Source organism: Plecotus auritus (genome assembly GCF_963455305.1).
Source record: "Plecotus auritus genome assembly, chromosome: 1".
NCBI lineage: Eukaryota > Metazoa > Chordata > Mammalia > Chiroptera > Vespertilionidae > Plecotus > Plecotus auritus.
In genome coordinates, this window is record NC_137770.1 from 115,354,343 (window position 1) to 115,368,833 (window position 14,491).

The following is a 14,491-nucleotide window of genomic DNA, read 5'->3' on the forward strand; positions in this document are numbered from 1 at the left end:
CTGCTCTGCTAGCTACATTCCAGAACCTGGATATCCTAATTCAGCTCAGACATTACCTCCTCCAGAAAGCCTCCCCTGTAACCCCACTGCATTAGGTGCTTCCCAGTGTTCTCAGGTGCCCTGGGTTTCCCTCTCCCATAGCTCTCACCACCCTGCAGTTTCTCTGACTGCCTTCCTATGGGCTGTGAGCTCAATATTTCCAGCACCCAGAACAAAGCCTAACACACAGCAGATCCTGATACATATCCACTGGTACATGTTCAACCTGTCCCTCACTGGACAACTACAACAGGCCTCCAAGGACCTCCCCACCTCAGTCCCAGCCTCTGAGAGATTCTCCAGAGCACCTGAAGAGCAGCCAAGCTGGGCACCCAGAGTTCCAAGCTTTCCCTGGCTTCCCTCTGTCTGCAGATCAAGATCCACATCCATTCATAAGGCTCTCTGAGAGCTGGTCCCTGTACCCATTTCACACTGACCCCATGTTCATCAGACTCACCCTGCTCTTTCCTAACTTCATCTCTCTGCCCCCTGGATCCCTATGCATAATTCAAAGCCTCCCATCAGGTATACCAGGAGCCTCCCTCAGTGTTCCCAGGAACAATGCTTCCCACTACCATCACACTGCTTATTCTAAAACAGAGCCTCAAAGGCCACCTGGAGTTTTCCTTTGTGTGTGTCTCCCCCACAGACAGATCCTGGCCCCTCCTCACTCCAGCTCCCAGGGGACTAGAGGAGGCCATTGTAATAACCAGGTGACAGATGGAGGGCAAGAGATGAACCTGGGCAGGTGACCCAATTTGGAAGAATCTGAATGAATCAACAAAGCAATTGGTGAATGGATTCCAGTTCTGAATTAACAGGCACTTGACTAATTCTGCATTAAAGCCAGTGGGGGACAGTTGCTGATAGGGGGAGGCAGTTTGCCAGGGCCTGGCACTCACTCCCTCAGAGCTGTAGGGAAACCACTGTGCAAAGAGGAATGAGATGAGAAGGGTTGGCATGGTGGACAGCACACCATCAAGTACTTCAAAAGGATCCACTGCATACAAATAACATGCTTATTATCCATACTTCCCATTTCTTCTTGAAGGAGGCTTCTCAAGGGACTTCAAAACGTTTTTTTTTTTACAAATTATTCAATGCATTCAAGATGCATTTATTGAGCACTACTATATGCCAATCCCAGGGCTCTATATCCTGGAAATAACTCTGGGGGCCTTTAGAACTGGCAGCACCATATTAGTAAACAAGTACATGGCTTATTGGCTAATACTGGCATTTGGGGCAGATACACTCAAGTTTGAACAGTCTCCAGCGCTGCTCACACCGCATTCAAAATAACTCTGAAGTCACCAGATCCCAGCCCACTCAGTCCTTTGGCCACATTCCTGCTCCATCCCAACTGCTCAGGCCTGGGCAGCGGAGCAGGATCACTCTAAGACCCAATAAGAGACTTCAGAGCAGGAGAGGCCCTAGAGGCCAGCTGCCTGCCCCACCTTCCATACCACTGCTCTACAGAGGAAACTGAGGCCATGAAGGGAAGGGACTTGCCTAGGGGCTCCCACCTCCTTCCTGCCCCTCACATAGGGGATGCCTGGCACAGAGACATCCCTCCACAGCTGGGAGGTAGACATGACTTCTCCTGCAGGGAGCCCATGCCAGGTCACCCAGGCATTTGTGTGGGACCCCCAGACAATGGACTCAGGAATTTGAGAAGGTTCCAAGAAATAAGGAAGGACTAAACAGGTAAAAAACAACAAGACAAAAAAAACTGGAGTTAAGCTTCAGCAAAAAGAACCTACTGGAAGAGGAGACACTAACCAGCCTGGATTCCACCTGGCTGAGAAAGTCCAGGTACAGTGGGGGGTGGGCCTGTACTCGAGAAGGCACTTCTTGCCCATAGCCTTGGAGGAAGGAAAGGCCCCTTTTGTTGATGAGGAGATTGAGGCCCAAATAATAGAAATTAATCTATTGCAACTGCTAGGTATCCAAAGACAGACAGACAGGCAAGGAGCCAGGGATAAGGGACAAAGGCTATGGGGGTAAGAGGGAGGTGGAGGCCCCACCCTGCTCTCTGTCACTTCTCCACCCTGCAACTCAGGTCTGGGGCCTAGACCAGCTAACACTAAAGTGCCCCAGAAACCAGCAGGGAGTCAGGACTCAGGCCTGTCCGGCATCGCCCCTACCTTCCACTTTGGAGTCAACCTGAGAGACCCAGGGGAGCCTCCTGCCCTGGCAGTTGTCCTGTAGGCTGGGTCCCGGGAATAGGAAAAGGAAGGTTGGAGTTTCAGAGCTCCATGGTCCCAGGCATAGTCCCTAAGCTCCCTCCTTAATCAGTCTTATCCCCTCTTCTTGGAGATTGTAACCATCTGCACCAGGTTGGGGGCAGGAGGTCTGAGTCCTGGTCCCAACTGTGTCACCTCCAGCAAGCTACTGCTCTTGCCTGGTCTACAGGTTTCCCCACATCAAAGGGTACAGGTTGGACTAGATATGATGCTACTGACAACTGCTCATAGCAGGATAATGCTTTAGTTTCCACATCTGTGAAATGGAATAAGAATATTTACCCTTTAGTGTAATTGAAGTTTGATTGAACTAATATGTATAAAGAACTTAGGACGGCACCTGACCAAATAAGAGCTCAAAATGCTACGTGCAATTGTCTACAAACTGCTTTTTTCACAGCAAGAACCAGCTGGTGGTGGCTCATGGCAATGATTCTCTTTGTTTATGGAAACCTAGGAGGGGTGGCAGAGGGAGGGTTAGACAACAGCCCAGAACAGAGGCTCCACCTGTCCCCTAGACAGGTGCCTGGCTTGCAAGAGTCACTTTGCCTTGTCCAATCTAGGAGCTCCTTGGCCTCTCCGTGCATGCTTTGTGGTCCTGGGCCTGCCTCCAGTCCACAGAGGATTGCAGCTAAGTTAGCACTAGAGCAGTGGTTCTCAACCTCCCTAATGCTGCGACCCTTTAATACAGTTCCTCATGTTGTGGTGATCCCCAACCATAAAATTATTTTCGTTGCTACTTCATAACTGTAATTTTGCTACTGTTATGAATCGTAATGTAAATATCTGTGTTTTCCGACCCACAGGTTGAGAACCGCTGCTGTAGAGCCTAAGACAGGGGTGGGCAAACTTTTTTACTCGAGGGCCACAATGGGTTCTTAAACTGGACCGGAGGGCCGGAACAAAAGCATGGATGGAGTGTTTGTGTGAACTAATATAAATTCAAAGTAAAGGAGCGGAGGGGAGAGCAAGAGAACTGGATAGAACAGCCGGATCTGGCCCGCGGGCCGTAGTTTGCCCAAGGCTGGCCTAAGACCATCAGAAAACACAGATATTTACATTTCGATGCATAACAGTAGCAAAATTACAGTTATGAAGTAGCAACGAAAATAATTTTATGGTTGGGGGTCACCACAACATGAGGAGGAACTGTATTAAAGGGTCGTGGCATTAGAAAGGTTGAGAACCACTGCACTAGAGCATCCAAGCCTCCCTCCCTTTCCCTTCCCCTCCTAACTCATCTACTCCAAATAGCCATCCCTGAGGGAGCTCCTTCCCCCATCTATCAGGAACAGTGGACACTGCTTGGGCTGTGGAATTAGACACACCTGGGCTCCAATTCCTGCTCTGCTCACCATCCCACCTCACTGCACCTCGTCTGTAAAATGGAAGGGGTCATACCAACCTCCTGGCTTGGGTGTGATGAGTCTTAAGTAGGGGCAGTCACTGTCTCCCCTTGTTGTCCCAGGCCCTAATAATAGTTACCCTGGGGCAATTACCCCCAAAACTGCCTTGATTAGGACTGAGGTCCAGGAGCTGGGCCAGTGGGCAGACAGGCTGGTGAGCCTCATTTCAGTGCCAACTAGACTCCATCTCCCATTTTACTAAGGTAAACACTGAGGGGAGAAAACTCTCTCAAGGTCACCTTAGAGACAATGTCTATCCAAATCCTGGTCTCCTAATCCCATCTAGGCCTCCCACTTCCTTCCTTCCATGACCTCTCCCACACGCTCACCATCTTGCAGATACCCAGACAAGCTGGACAGAATCCTGGGGGACCCAATTTTCCTCCTCCTTCCTCTGAGAAAAGGCTCTACTTGCAGGGCCAGCATGGGACCTCTCCTCCTCCAACAGGCTATGGGCCCCCAAAGCCAGCCCAATTCTGTCTCAGCCAGATTACAAGCCCCCTCCGTAACTCACCAGAACACAGGCCTAGGAATGGCAGTGCAGAGTCCAGAAGGAGGAAGAATAAGCCCAAAAGGGTTTCGATTATTGGGGAGAGGGTCCTCCAGGTAAGGGGAGGTGGGCTGGCCTCTGCCTAAGCTTGAATACATCACCCCAGAGGACAGTTGGCCCCTGACTCTTAGAAACACCTCAAGTGGCAAGTGGAAAGTCAGAAATGGCCTCTCTCAGCTCTGTCTCCCCGCCCCAGGGTCAGAAAGGCCAGTCTGGCTTCTACTCCCATCTACTTAAGTGCGTGCCTGGGAGCCCTGGATATAGGGCTGCCTTCCTGCCCCCAGCTCTGCCTTGGGTGAAGGTCCCCAGCCACCACAGGGTGGGGTGGGGGGGATTTGCACAGCTGTTTAATCACTGTGCCACTGCTTTCCTCCTGCTGCCCACGCTGCTGCCCAGTAGGAACAGGCCATCTAAGGAACTGGTTGAACCAGCTTTCCCAGGCCCTAAAGCAGCAGTGGGGGTGTGGCTCCATTCCAAACCAAGGCCACCAGCCAGCCAGGCCACCTCCCCTGCCCTATCCCTGCTCCAGAGCTCAGAGCCAGATCTAAGGCATCACTCTGTCCTCAACCAGACCCTCCCCATAAGTCTCCCTCCCCCACCTTGAAGGCCTAAGAGCTAGAGTCTACCCTCCCTTGTTTTATAGATCAGGAAACTAAGACCCCAGAGACAGGAAGGCACTTTTCAGGGGGCACACAGCAAATTGGGGGAAGAGCCAAGACTAGAGTTCAGGCCTCATATCTCCTGAAGCTGAAAGAAGAGGGAAGGAGGAGGAGAGGAATGAGGAGATGAGAGAAAAGGACAAAGAAAAGAAAAGAGAAAGTGAAGGGAGAAAGGAAGCTGAGAGCTACAGAAGTTCTAGAAGTCAACCTCCTGTTAAAGGAGAGCAGGGCTGGTTTAAACCAGACTCTCCTGGGTACTGAGGTAGGGGGTGGCATTTACTGATGACCTCCAGGCTCAATACAGAGGCCTGACTCCTGACCCCACCCAGAGGAAAACTACCAACTTAGCCAGGCCTGACCTCAGGCCTAGGGGCCAAGGAGCCAGACCCACCCTACAGATGCCTTAGAGACGTTCTTCCAGAGTTACCAAGCAGCCCCAGGGAGGACCACACCTCTCTCCTGACGTCTGCCCTGCCTGTTGTTTCCAGGACTCAGTTACCAGATAGGTCAGATCAGGATTCACTGCTCAGGCAAGAAGACAGCCAGGCTCGGGAAGGGGTAGTTAGATGGGCCATGTGCCCCTGGTTCCTCCCCAGGCCAGCCCAGGTGCCCCTGGGTGACCAGAGATGAGTCACTTCCCTGCCAGTTCCTTGACAGCCACACAGTAACAGAGGGGCCCATCCTGCTTCTCCCCAACAGAGGGGCTGTGAGAAATTAAAACACAGCCAGGTTTGGGAGGTGGCCAATATGAATGTGTGCTTGAGGAGTCACAAGAGGAAGAAACAGTCTCCGCTGGGCCATGGACTCCCTGTGCAACTACTCTTCTATGGACACCACCCTCTATATCTGTAGAATGGGGACAACAACCCTCCCTACCCAGATTGGGAGCTCACAGAAAGGATATGCAGTGGTGAGAACCGGTTCTGAAGGAGGTGAGCTTGTAAGGCAGTGGGAAGACAGGCCACACTGTGCTTGTTATCTGAGTCTGTATCCATGTGTGCTCCTCAAGGGCAGGGCCTAGGCCCTGGTCACCTCCGTGTTCCCAGAACCCAGCCTGATACCTTCAAGAGCTCAGTGTATAATGCGCAAATGAGAAAATGAGACAGAAACAGGAAAAAAAACTGAATGAAGAAAGGAAAAGACAACAAGAAGGTAAACAGTGAGCCTCATGAGGACAGGGACAGACCTATTCACAATAATATCACTACATTTAAAATAGCATCTGCCATATAGTAGGTGCTCAACACGCTTGTTGAATGAATGAACAAGGCAGAGACAGAAAGACTAGATGAGCTGTTCCATTCTGTGTAGGCCATGCTCACATCCCCACGTCCAGCAGAGTGCAGATTCAGTAAGGCTCTCCAGATGTGCTGCACTGGCTCTTACCTTTCTGCAGGTGAATGATGTCAGGAAAGTTGGAGAGCAAACCCTGGTAGAGAGACAGCATGTCGAGCACCTGGAAGAGGTCGTTCTTGGGCTGCTCAGCGAACATCTCACCAACGGTTTCATAAGTACGGCCCGTGTGAGAAATGGCATTGTTGAGGGCCTCGGAACTAAAGGGGGGGTCCATCTGAAAGGCATGACTGATGGCTTGGAAGGCATTGCCCAGCTTCTGGAATTCTTTGCGGAAGCCTCCCACATGCTTGCGTACGAGCTCCAATGCTACAGTGCTCAGTTGCAGGACGCTGTCATCCATCTTCTTGCTGAAGGCCTTGAAAGTGTCCACACGGTCCTCCACGTCCTGCAGGTCCTGGTGCTCCGTGGGGATCTGGAAGGTGAGGAGGAAGCTGGCACCAACCATCTCATCCTTCTCTGCCCGGCGTTTGCCCATCTTCCACTGCTTGTCATCCAAGCAGCTGAGGAAATGCTGGAAGCCCTCATATTGGGACAGCACAGGGTGGCTGGTCATGTGGTCCATCCAGAGGATGAGCCGTCGCTTACGCTTCTCAATAAAATCCTCCTCAAAGCGACCTGTGGCCTGCTTCTCTGGCAGGTGGGGCACAGAGATGACAGTGAATTTGTGAAGCAGGCGGTTATAGAGCCAGTCAAAGTGCTTGTACCGCCGGTAGACAGGGGAGCCAGCATGGGTGGGCGTGAGCTTGTAGGAGATGTAGCTTTTGATGCCCTTGAATTTGGTCTGTTTGGTGGGGTCTTCCACAGAGCAGGCAAATGGGTGGGGGTTGGCCTTCCACTGGGGGCCACGAGGGCCCATTTCAATGGAGTATGTCTCAGCAATCTTGGCCATCATGGGCACATCACCCAGGATGAAGGCCTCCACTCCAGAGCGCACAAAGCATGAGAAACGGTTGAGGTTGCGCCCCACCACACTGCCTCGCTTAGCAGATGCCAGGCTGTCCTGCCGCTCCAGGAGTGGCTTGGGTTGGAAGGCCATATGCTGGCTGGGGTAGGCACCAGGGTAGGAGAGGTTGAGTGGGGAATACCCATTGGTGCCCATCCCACCAGCCCGCCGTGGTTCCTCAACCACTGTGCATCCATCATCCCAGTCATCCCAGTCATCATCATCATCCTCCTCGAAGCTGCCCTGGTTTGAGAGGAAGCCACTGCCCCCACCACTCCCAAGGTTGGCCACACTGGAGCTGTTATACAAGCTCACCTGGGTGCCTGGAGAGCCTGCAGAGCTGCTGGAGTCGTCAGCATGGTTGAAGCTGGTGCCAGAGCTAATAATCTCCACATAAGAGGCGGGGAAGAGCCCTGTCTCACCAAGGCTGTTCTGGCCCTGCAGCCAACCATCCAGTGAGGTCTCACTGAAGATGACCAAATCCTCACCCTGCTGGATGTTGATTTCCTCTTTGTTCTCACTGTGGAAGTCATAGAGGGCTCGGCCTTTTAGTGCCATGGCTGGGCCAGTGGTAGAGAAAGATGAGGAAAGGGTCCTGCCCAGAACTAGGATGTCCAAGAACGCACTAGCAAACAAAGGCCTGCCCCAGCAGCTGTCTCTCCGCCCCTAATGCAGGTCTCAGCACCCAGACATGCTGCCCAGCCCTCTCTTCAAAGCTGTGCCCATGGCTCCAAAACTTCCCTATCACAACTCCCAGCACCTGTCTGGGGGCAGGGGAGCCTCATATTATTAGTCTTCTTCCCTACCCGTGGCAGGACCTGAAGGGGAATTTCTCCCTCCTTTCACTCCCAGGAGAAAAGTCAAGTGACTTGGAGAAGTGAGAGGGCAAAAATTCCACTTTCCACTGGAACAAGGTTCTAAAACAAAAGAGAATCACTCGGAAACCACGGTTCCAGAACCCTGGCAGCTGTGGCTCCCAGCTCCTTCTGGCCCCTCCAGGCCTTGGAAGACTCTCACATTCCTCCCCAGATCTGCTCCTTCCTCCTTCTCCTCCTCCTGGGCCACTGGGTTTTCAAAAATCCAGAAAATCCAAAGGAAAAAGCAGCAGCCTCCTTCCTGAATCGAGTCCAAGGGTGGATGTGTCCAGCTTCCCAACCAGCCAGGCCGGGAAAACAAGGACTGCGGCTTACACAACAGGCCGCCAACTCGCCGACCCTGGCGGTCCAGGGGGCCTCCAGCCCGCTCGGGCGCCGTGGGGGCGAAGTGGCGTTCAGGCGACTTTGCCCCACCAGCTGAGTGGCCTCTTTTGTTTGCCTAATTCCTCAGCAGTTTCTGAGCCTGAGGCTGACCTGATAGAATCCGAGGACCGCGTCCGAAGGTAAGCGGCCCGGCGCGGCGCCGGCGTACAGACCCCCCGCCCGGCCAGCACGCGCTCAACAGGAGTTTGCAGAGTGAGCTCCAGCGAACAGATGGCGCCCGGCCTGCCGGCCTCCGTGCCTCCAGCCCGCCTCCTCCAGCACTTGCAGCCCCTCCACACCGCCAGCAAGAAGCCAGCTCCAAAAAAAAAAAGGCGATTGGGGAGGTGGCGTCCGCGGGGAAGGAGGGAACAGGCAAGGCGGGGTGGGGGGGGGCGGGTAGGGGGTAGGGGGGCGGGGCGCGGTGTAGGGTTGGGGCGTGGCAGAGAGAAAGCAGGCAAATTCTACCGCACTTCCGCGAGGCGCAGGGCTCGAACGCCGACTCCGCCCTCGCCGGCCCCCCCCCACCCCCCCACCCCCCCACCCCCCCGCCAGCTCTTGGCTTCTTTCGTTGTTCGGGCAGTGGCCCACACTAGCTCCAGGGAGATCGGGATGAGAAAGGAAAGAGGACGACCCAGGAAGTAGCCCCCCCCCCCCCCCCCCCCCCCCCCCCCCCGCGAGCCTCCAGGACTGTCAGCCCTCAATGGGAGGTACCTCTCGCCCCGAGGGTCTGGAGCGTCGCGCTCTCCCCCGCCAGCCACCGCCGCCTCCTCGCCTCCTCGCCTCCGGTCACCCTCCTGTCTTTTCCGTGACGCCAGTGGATGAAACCCCAGAAGTTTGCAAATTGAGGGGTTGCAAGGAGGGTACCAGAGGAAGGGGATTGAGGAAGGGGGCGTGGAGAGCCGCAGACACTCGCTTCCTTCCACCCCCTCAACCACCACCACAACCCCGTCCCTGCCCCAGCGGGACTGGGCGGAGGTGCAGCTCTGGACTGTTCTCTGGAGCTTTGCCCACCCCCGCCCCTCCCGAGCCAGCGGCGTCCTCAAGGAAAAAGACTGAGTTGCCTGGGATATTGGCCGCTGCAGGTCCTAGTACCTCAGCCAGAGCCAGGAGCACCCCTACCTTGGGAAAGTTCTTTCACGGAAAAAGTCCAAGACCCTAAATCTTGTAGCGACAGAAACAAGCCCAGACACCACCCGGTTCCGTGTGCTTCGTGCAGCGGTGGGGATGGGGTGTTCAGTCTTTGGCAGCAGCAGCAGCAGCAGCAGCGAGGAGGGAGGGGTAATCGGGGTTAGGCATCCAAGAAGAGGCAAGGATTTGACTCTTGCTCAGCCCATCCAGAACACTTTGGGCACTGACTGCCAGGCACTGTGCCCACAGCACAAGTCATTCCGGGTTCCTTCCCTGGAAGGCTTACAGTTCACCCTCTTGTCCTTAATTCATCCATTCTCTCTCTGTTTCATTCATTCAATCATGCACTCAAGGAAGCATTGTCCTTACCTTCCAGGGGCTCAGATGTGTTTGGACAAGTAGACAGAGGCTCTTTGCCCAATGTGACCAGTAACATAAAATGTGCTTGGGAGTGCACAGAACCCAGCCGGGATGGAGCAAGGATCAAGGAAAGTTTCCTAGAGGAGATGTGTGCAGCATCAGCCTCAGTTCCTACTCCCCTTCCTGGCTCTGCCCTGGAGCCTTGCCTACCCCTCTAGCTAGGATTCCCTATCATTCTCACTCTTCCCACTTGATGCAGATTAACTGGCAGAAGGCAATACTGCTAAAGGTGGACACCTTTGCCTGTTTTGAGGGGTGTGATTTGCAGGCCTCTAGCTCCAAAACTCAAATTCATTGATGCAGTGAGTAGATCTAATTCCCTGTGCAGGTCTTGCATTTGACCCAAATAAAGTATTTTGTACAAAACCCAAAAGCCCAGGTATTAATTTGCACAGAGAAATAGAACTGTCAGGGAAACCTGAATTTTTGCACCAATAGAATAAAGCACTTTGGGCTGCTCCTTGGAAAGCCGTTACCAGAAGGTTAGCACAGTGAACCTGGAACCCCTAGAATGAGAAAAGGGGATGGTATGGCAAGTCTCAAAGAACAAACCTTGAATTCGTATCCCTCTCTACAGGGGCAGCCTTGATGCTAAGGACTCAATTTATCCCAGGACTGTATCACCATGACCAGTCTGAATACATGTTTCTCTCAGCTGCTTTGGGGTGCCTCTTTTCTGTGATCTCTCTTCTGTTCATAAAGCCTCTCTCCAAGCTGGGTTTAACAATAGCACCTATGCATGGACCGGTTTGGCTCAGTGGATAGAGCGTCCGCCTGCGGACTCAAGGATCCCAGGTTCGATTCCAGTCAATGGCATGTACCTTGGTTGCAGGCACATCACCAGTAGGGGGTGTGCAGGAGGCAGCTGATTGATGTTTCTCTCTCATCGATGTTTCTAACTCTCTCTCCCTCTCCCCTCCTCTCTGTAAAAAATCAATAAAGTATATTTTTACAAAAAAATAGCAGCTACTTCCTTAGAGACACTGTTGTAAACATCTTACCTTTATTAGCTCATTTAATACAATTGGGATTTCTGCTCACACAACTAGGGTCCTAATCCAGCCCCCAGCCACCAACTTGATGGTCTTTAATTCCCACACATTTATAGACCAACCATCTTTGCTTTTTACTCCCACATCTGGGTGGGTTTTTCTAACTTTCAGGGGCCAACCTTATTTCCAGGTTCTTGGGGAAAACTTCGGCCTCACAGGCATTTCCAGAACTTGTATCTTCCATTCCCTCCCTTCCAGGGACTCTCTTCAAGCCTAGGAGTTACAGAGCCTCTGGTCACATGTGTCTGGAAACCACTAACCTTTGTGGTTTCCCTACATTCTGCCCATTCTGTTGGTAAAAGTTCCTTTATTAAGTTCTCTTCACATTATTATAATTGGAGTATGGTCTCTTTTTCCTGCTGGGACCCTGAATCCTGCACAGAAAACAGCATCTATTTCCCCTTTCAGGCATCCAACATTCCTCCTTTAGGAAAGGAATCAGCAAAGGAGAACCGTGGGACTCATCTTTCATCAGCATTTTACTGCAGCTCTGCTGGTCCTAGCTACTCTTTCTCACCTAGATCACTGCAACAGCTTCCTAGTAGTCTCTGTTTCCACCTCTGCCTCCAGATAGTCTGTTCTCAACACAGCATCAGGGTGATCCTCTTAAAATACAAGTTAGCGGTCAATCCTGTACAAAACCCTGCAGTGCCCTTATCTCACTCAGCATAAAATGTTCTTACAAGAGCCACGAGCTTCTTTATCCGAATTTCCTTTCTTGCCTGCCTAGCCCACTCTGCTCCAGCCAAGATGACTGTTATTCCTCTTCAGACATGCCAGGCACATTCCTGTCTTAAGGGATTTGCACTGACTGTTTCCTCCTCCTGAAATGCTCTTCCCTTAAATATAGACAAGGCTATCCCTAGCCAGTTTGGCTCGGTGGATAGAGCTTTGGCCTTCGGACTGAAGGGTCCTAGGTTCAATTCCGGGTTGCAGGCTTGATCCCCAGTGCGGGGCGTGCAAGAAGCAGCCAATCAATGATTCTCTGTCATCATTGATGTTTCTATCTCTTTTTCCCTCTTCCTTCCTCTCTGAAATCAATAAAAATATATTTTTAAAAATTTTTAAATATATATATATATATATATATATATATACACACACACACACACACAAGGTTAAACCCCTATAAAATATCACTTCAATAAGACCTACCCAGACATACCCCATTTAAAATTACAGCCCATCCTCAGCCCAAGCCCTCCTAAATCCTGCTGAGTTTTGTTTCATAACACCACCTGGTAACATATATAATTTACACATTTATCATGTTTGTCTGGGGAGAAGGAAGTTAGCCAAGAGTCCTGCTGCAGACATGTTGAGCAAGAGTTGGAAGGGGGGAAAAGAGTTGGAAGGGCCCTAACCAGTTTGGCTCAGTGGATAGAGCGTCGGCCTGCAGACTCAAGGGTCCCGGGTTCAATTCCGGTCAAGGGCATGTACCTTGGTTGCGGGCACATCCCAGTAGGGGGTGTGCAGGAGGCAGCTGATTGATGTTCCTCTCTCATCGATATTTCTAACTCTCTCTCCCTCTCCCTTCCTCTCTGTAAAAAAATCAATGGAATATATTTTTTTTAAAAAAGAGTTGGAAGGGAATGAGGCTAGGGTAATATGAAAAGTGGAGATAAAGTGCAAATAGGGAGAAGATATTTGTACCACATATAACTGGTTAAGGATTAATATCCATAATATATAAAAAGCGCCTTCAAGAAGAAACCAAGATGGCGGCATAGGTAAACACCTGAACTTGCTGCCTCGCACAACTACTTCAAAACTACAACTAAAAGACAAAATGGACATCATCCAGAACCACAGGAAGGATGGCTGAGTGGAAATTCTACAACTAGAAGGGAAGAGAAAAGCACACTGAGACTCAGAGGAGCTGCGGAAGTAAAGTGCAGAGGTACGGAGGCGCGCGCACGGAAAGGGCTGGCTACTGAGGATGCGGTTGTCTTTTTCAATTGGGAAGGAGACACAAGCTCACAACTGCTCTGAACTCCAGTTCCAGGTGAGACTCTGGGGACCCAGACTCATACGGGGGTGGGAAACTGGACTGTCTGGCATCGGGCCAGAAGACGAGGGCGGCTTTTTCTCAGAAGTGCTTGCATTGATTACCGCAGGACACTGAGACCCGGGGGCCTCTTAGGGCAGGGCTAAGGTCAGCCATTGCTGTTTGCTCCACCCTGTTGGTTCCCTGAGACCCCGCCCCACCCAATTTACAACCCCACCCCAGCTGTTCCCAGTGGCTTTTGCATATGAATGGCCTGGCCCTTCTAAAATTACCTAACAAACTACAGCTGGGTCAGAGAGCCCCAGAATTTCCAAAAGAAGGCCCAAGATTCCACAGCAGCTTGCATTGCTTCACAGCTGGGCCTCATCTGGGCACCTCCAAGAATCTGCAGATCTCTCCATAGCTCCTGCCGGGTGGCCTCAGGCAGAGGCTAAATTTGCACCTCCTTGGAGATCCAAGAGCCAGTGTACCCAGTGGTCAGAGTGGGACCATCCAGATTACAACTCCTCAGATTCATAAGGAACACACTCAGGGGTCAGACTCAGTGAGCACCAAAACCCCACTGAAGCAAGTCCTGCCCGATAAGAGTGTCTCCAGCACAGAAGTTCTCCCATCGTAGACACAGCTGATCCTCACAGCCAACTGGCCTGGAGGTCAATTCCTCCCAGTGATACCAACAACAATCAAGGCTTAACTACAACAAGACTGTGCACACAGCCCACAAAGGGGTGCACCAAGAGTGTCCACCTCAGGTAACTGGGGAGGCTGAGCCACTGGGCCCTTAGGACACCTAGCACACAAAGCCACTCTATCAACACAGGGAAGCAGCCAAAATGTGGAAACAAAGAAACAGGTCACAAATGACAGAAATGGAGGAAAGCAAACAACTGGATATAGAGTTCAAAACCACAGTTATAAGGTTTTTCAAGAATTTTCTAGAAAAGGCCGATAAATTTAGTGAGTCCCTCAAGGACATGAAAAAGGACCAACTAGAAATTAAGCATACACTGACTGAAATAAAAAATATTATACAGAGCTCTAACAGCAGACTAGAGGATCGCAAGAATCAAGTCAAAGATCTGAAATACGAAGAAGCAAAAAACACCCAATCGGAAAAGCAAAAAGAAAAAAAAAGAAAAATATGAAGATAGTGTAAGAAGCCTCTGGGACAACTTCAAGCGTACCAACATCTGAATTATGGGGGTGCCAGAAGAAGAGAGAGAGCAAGATACTGAAAACCTATTTGAAGAAATAATGACAGAAAACTTCCCCCACCTGGTGAAAGAAATAGACTTACAAGTCCAGGAAGCACACAGAACCCCAAACAAAAGGAATCCAAAGAGGACCACACCAAGACACATCATAATTAAAATGCCAAGAGCAAAAGACAAAGAGAGAATATTAAAAGCAGCAAGAGAAGTCAGCTGATTTCTCAACAGAAACTAT

At 51.4% G+C, this 14,491-nt stretch overlaps 1 protein-coding gene across 3 annotated transcripts in view; it reads right to left on the minus strand.

The window, feature by feature from the left end:
- SNX33 (sorting nexin 33) overlaps positions 1 to 8,759 on the minus strand; it is a 214,178-nt gene extending 205,419 nt beyond the window's left edge. For all 3 annotated transcript variants that reach the window (XR_013959110.1, XR_013959111.1, XM_080642674.1), the window contains exon 1: positions 6,287 to 8,759. Coding sequence is in view for 1 of the 3 variants with exons in the window: in XM_080642674.1 (XP_080498800.1) it covers positions 6,287 to 7,757 (1,471 nt within the window). In the remaining 2 variants the exon portion in view is untranslated. The remainder of the gene's footprint in view (positions 1 to 6,286) is intronic.
- Positions 8,760 to 14,491: the final 5,732 nt, after the last annotated feature.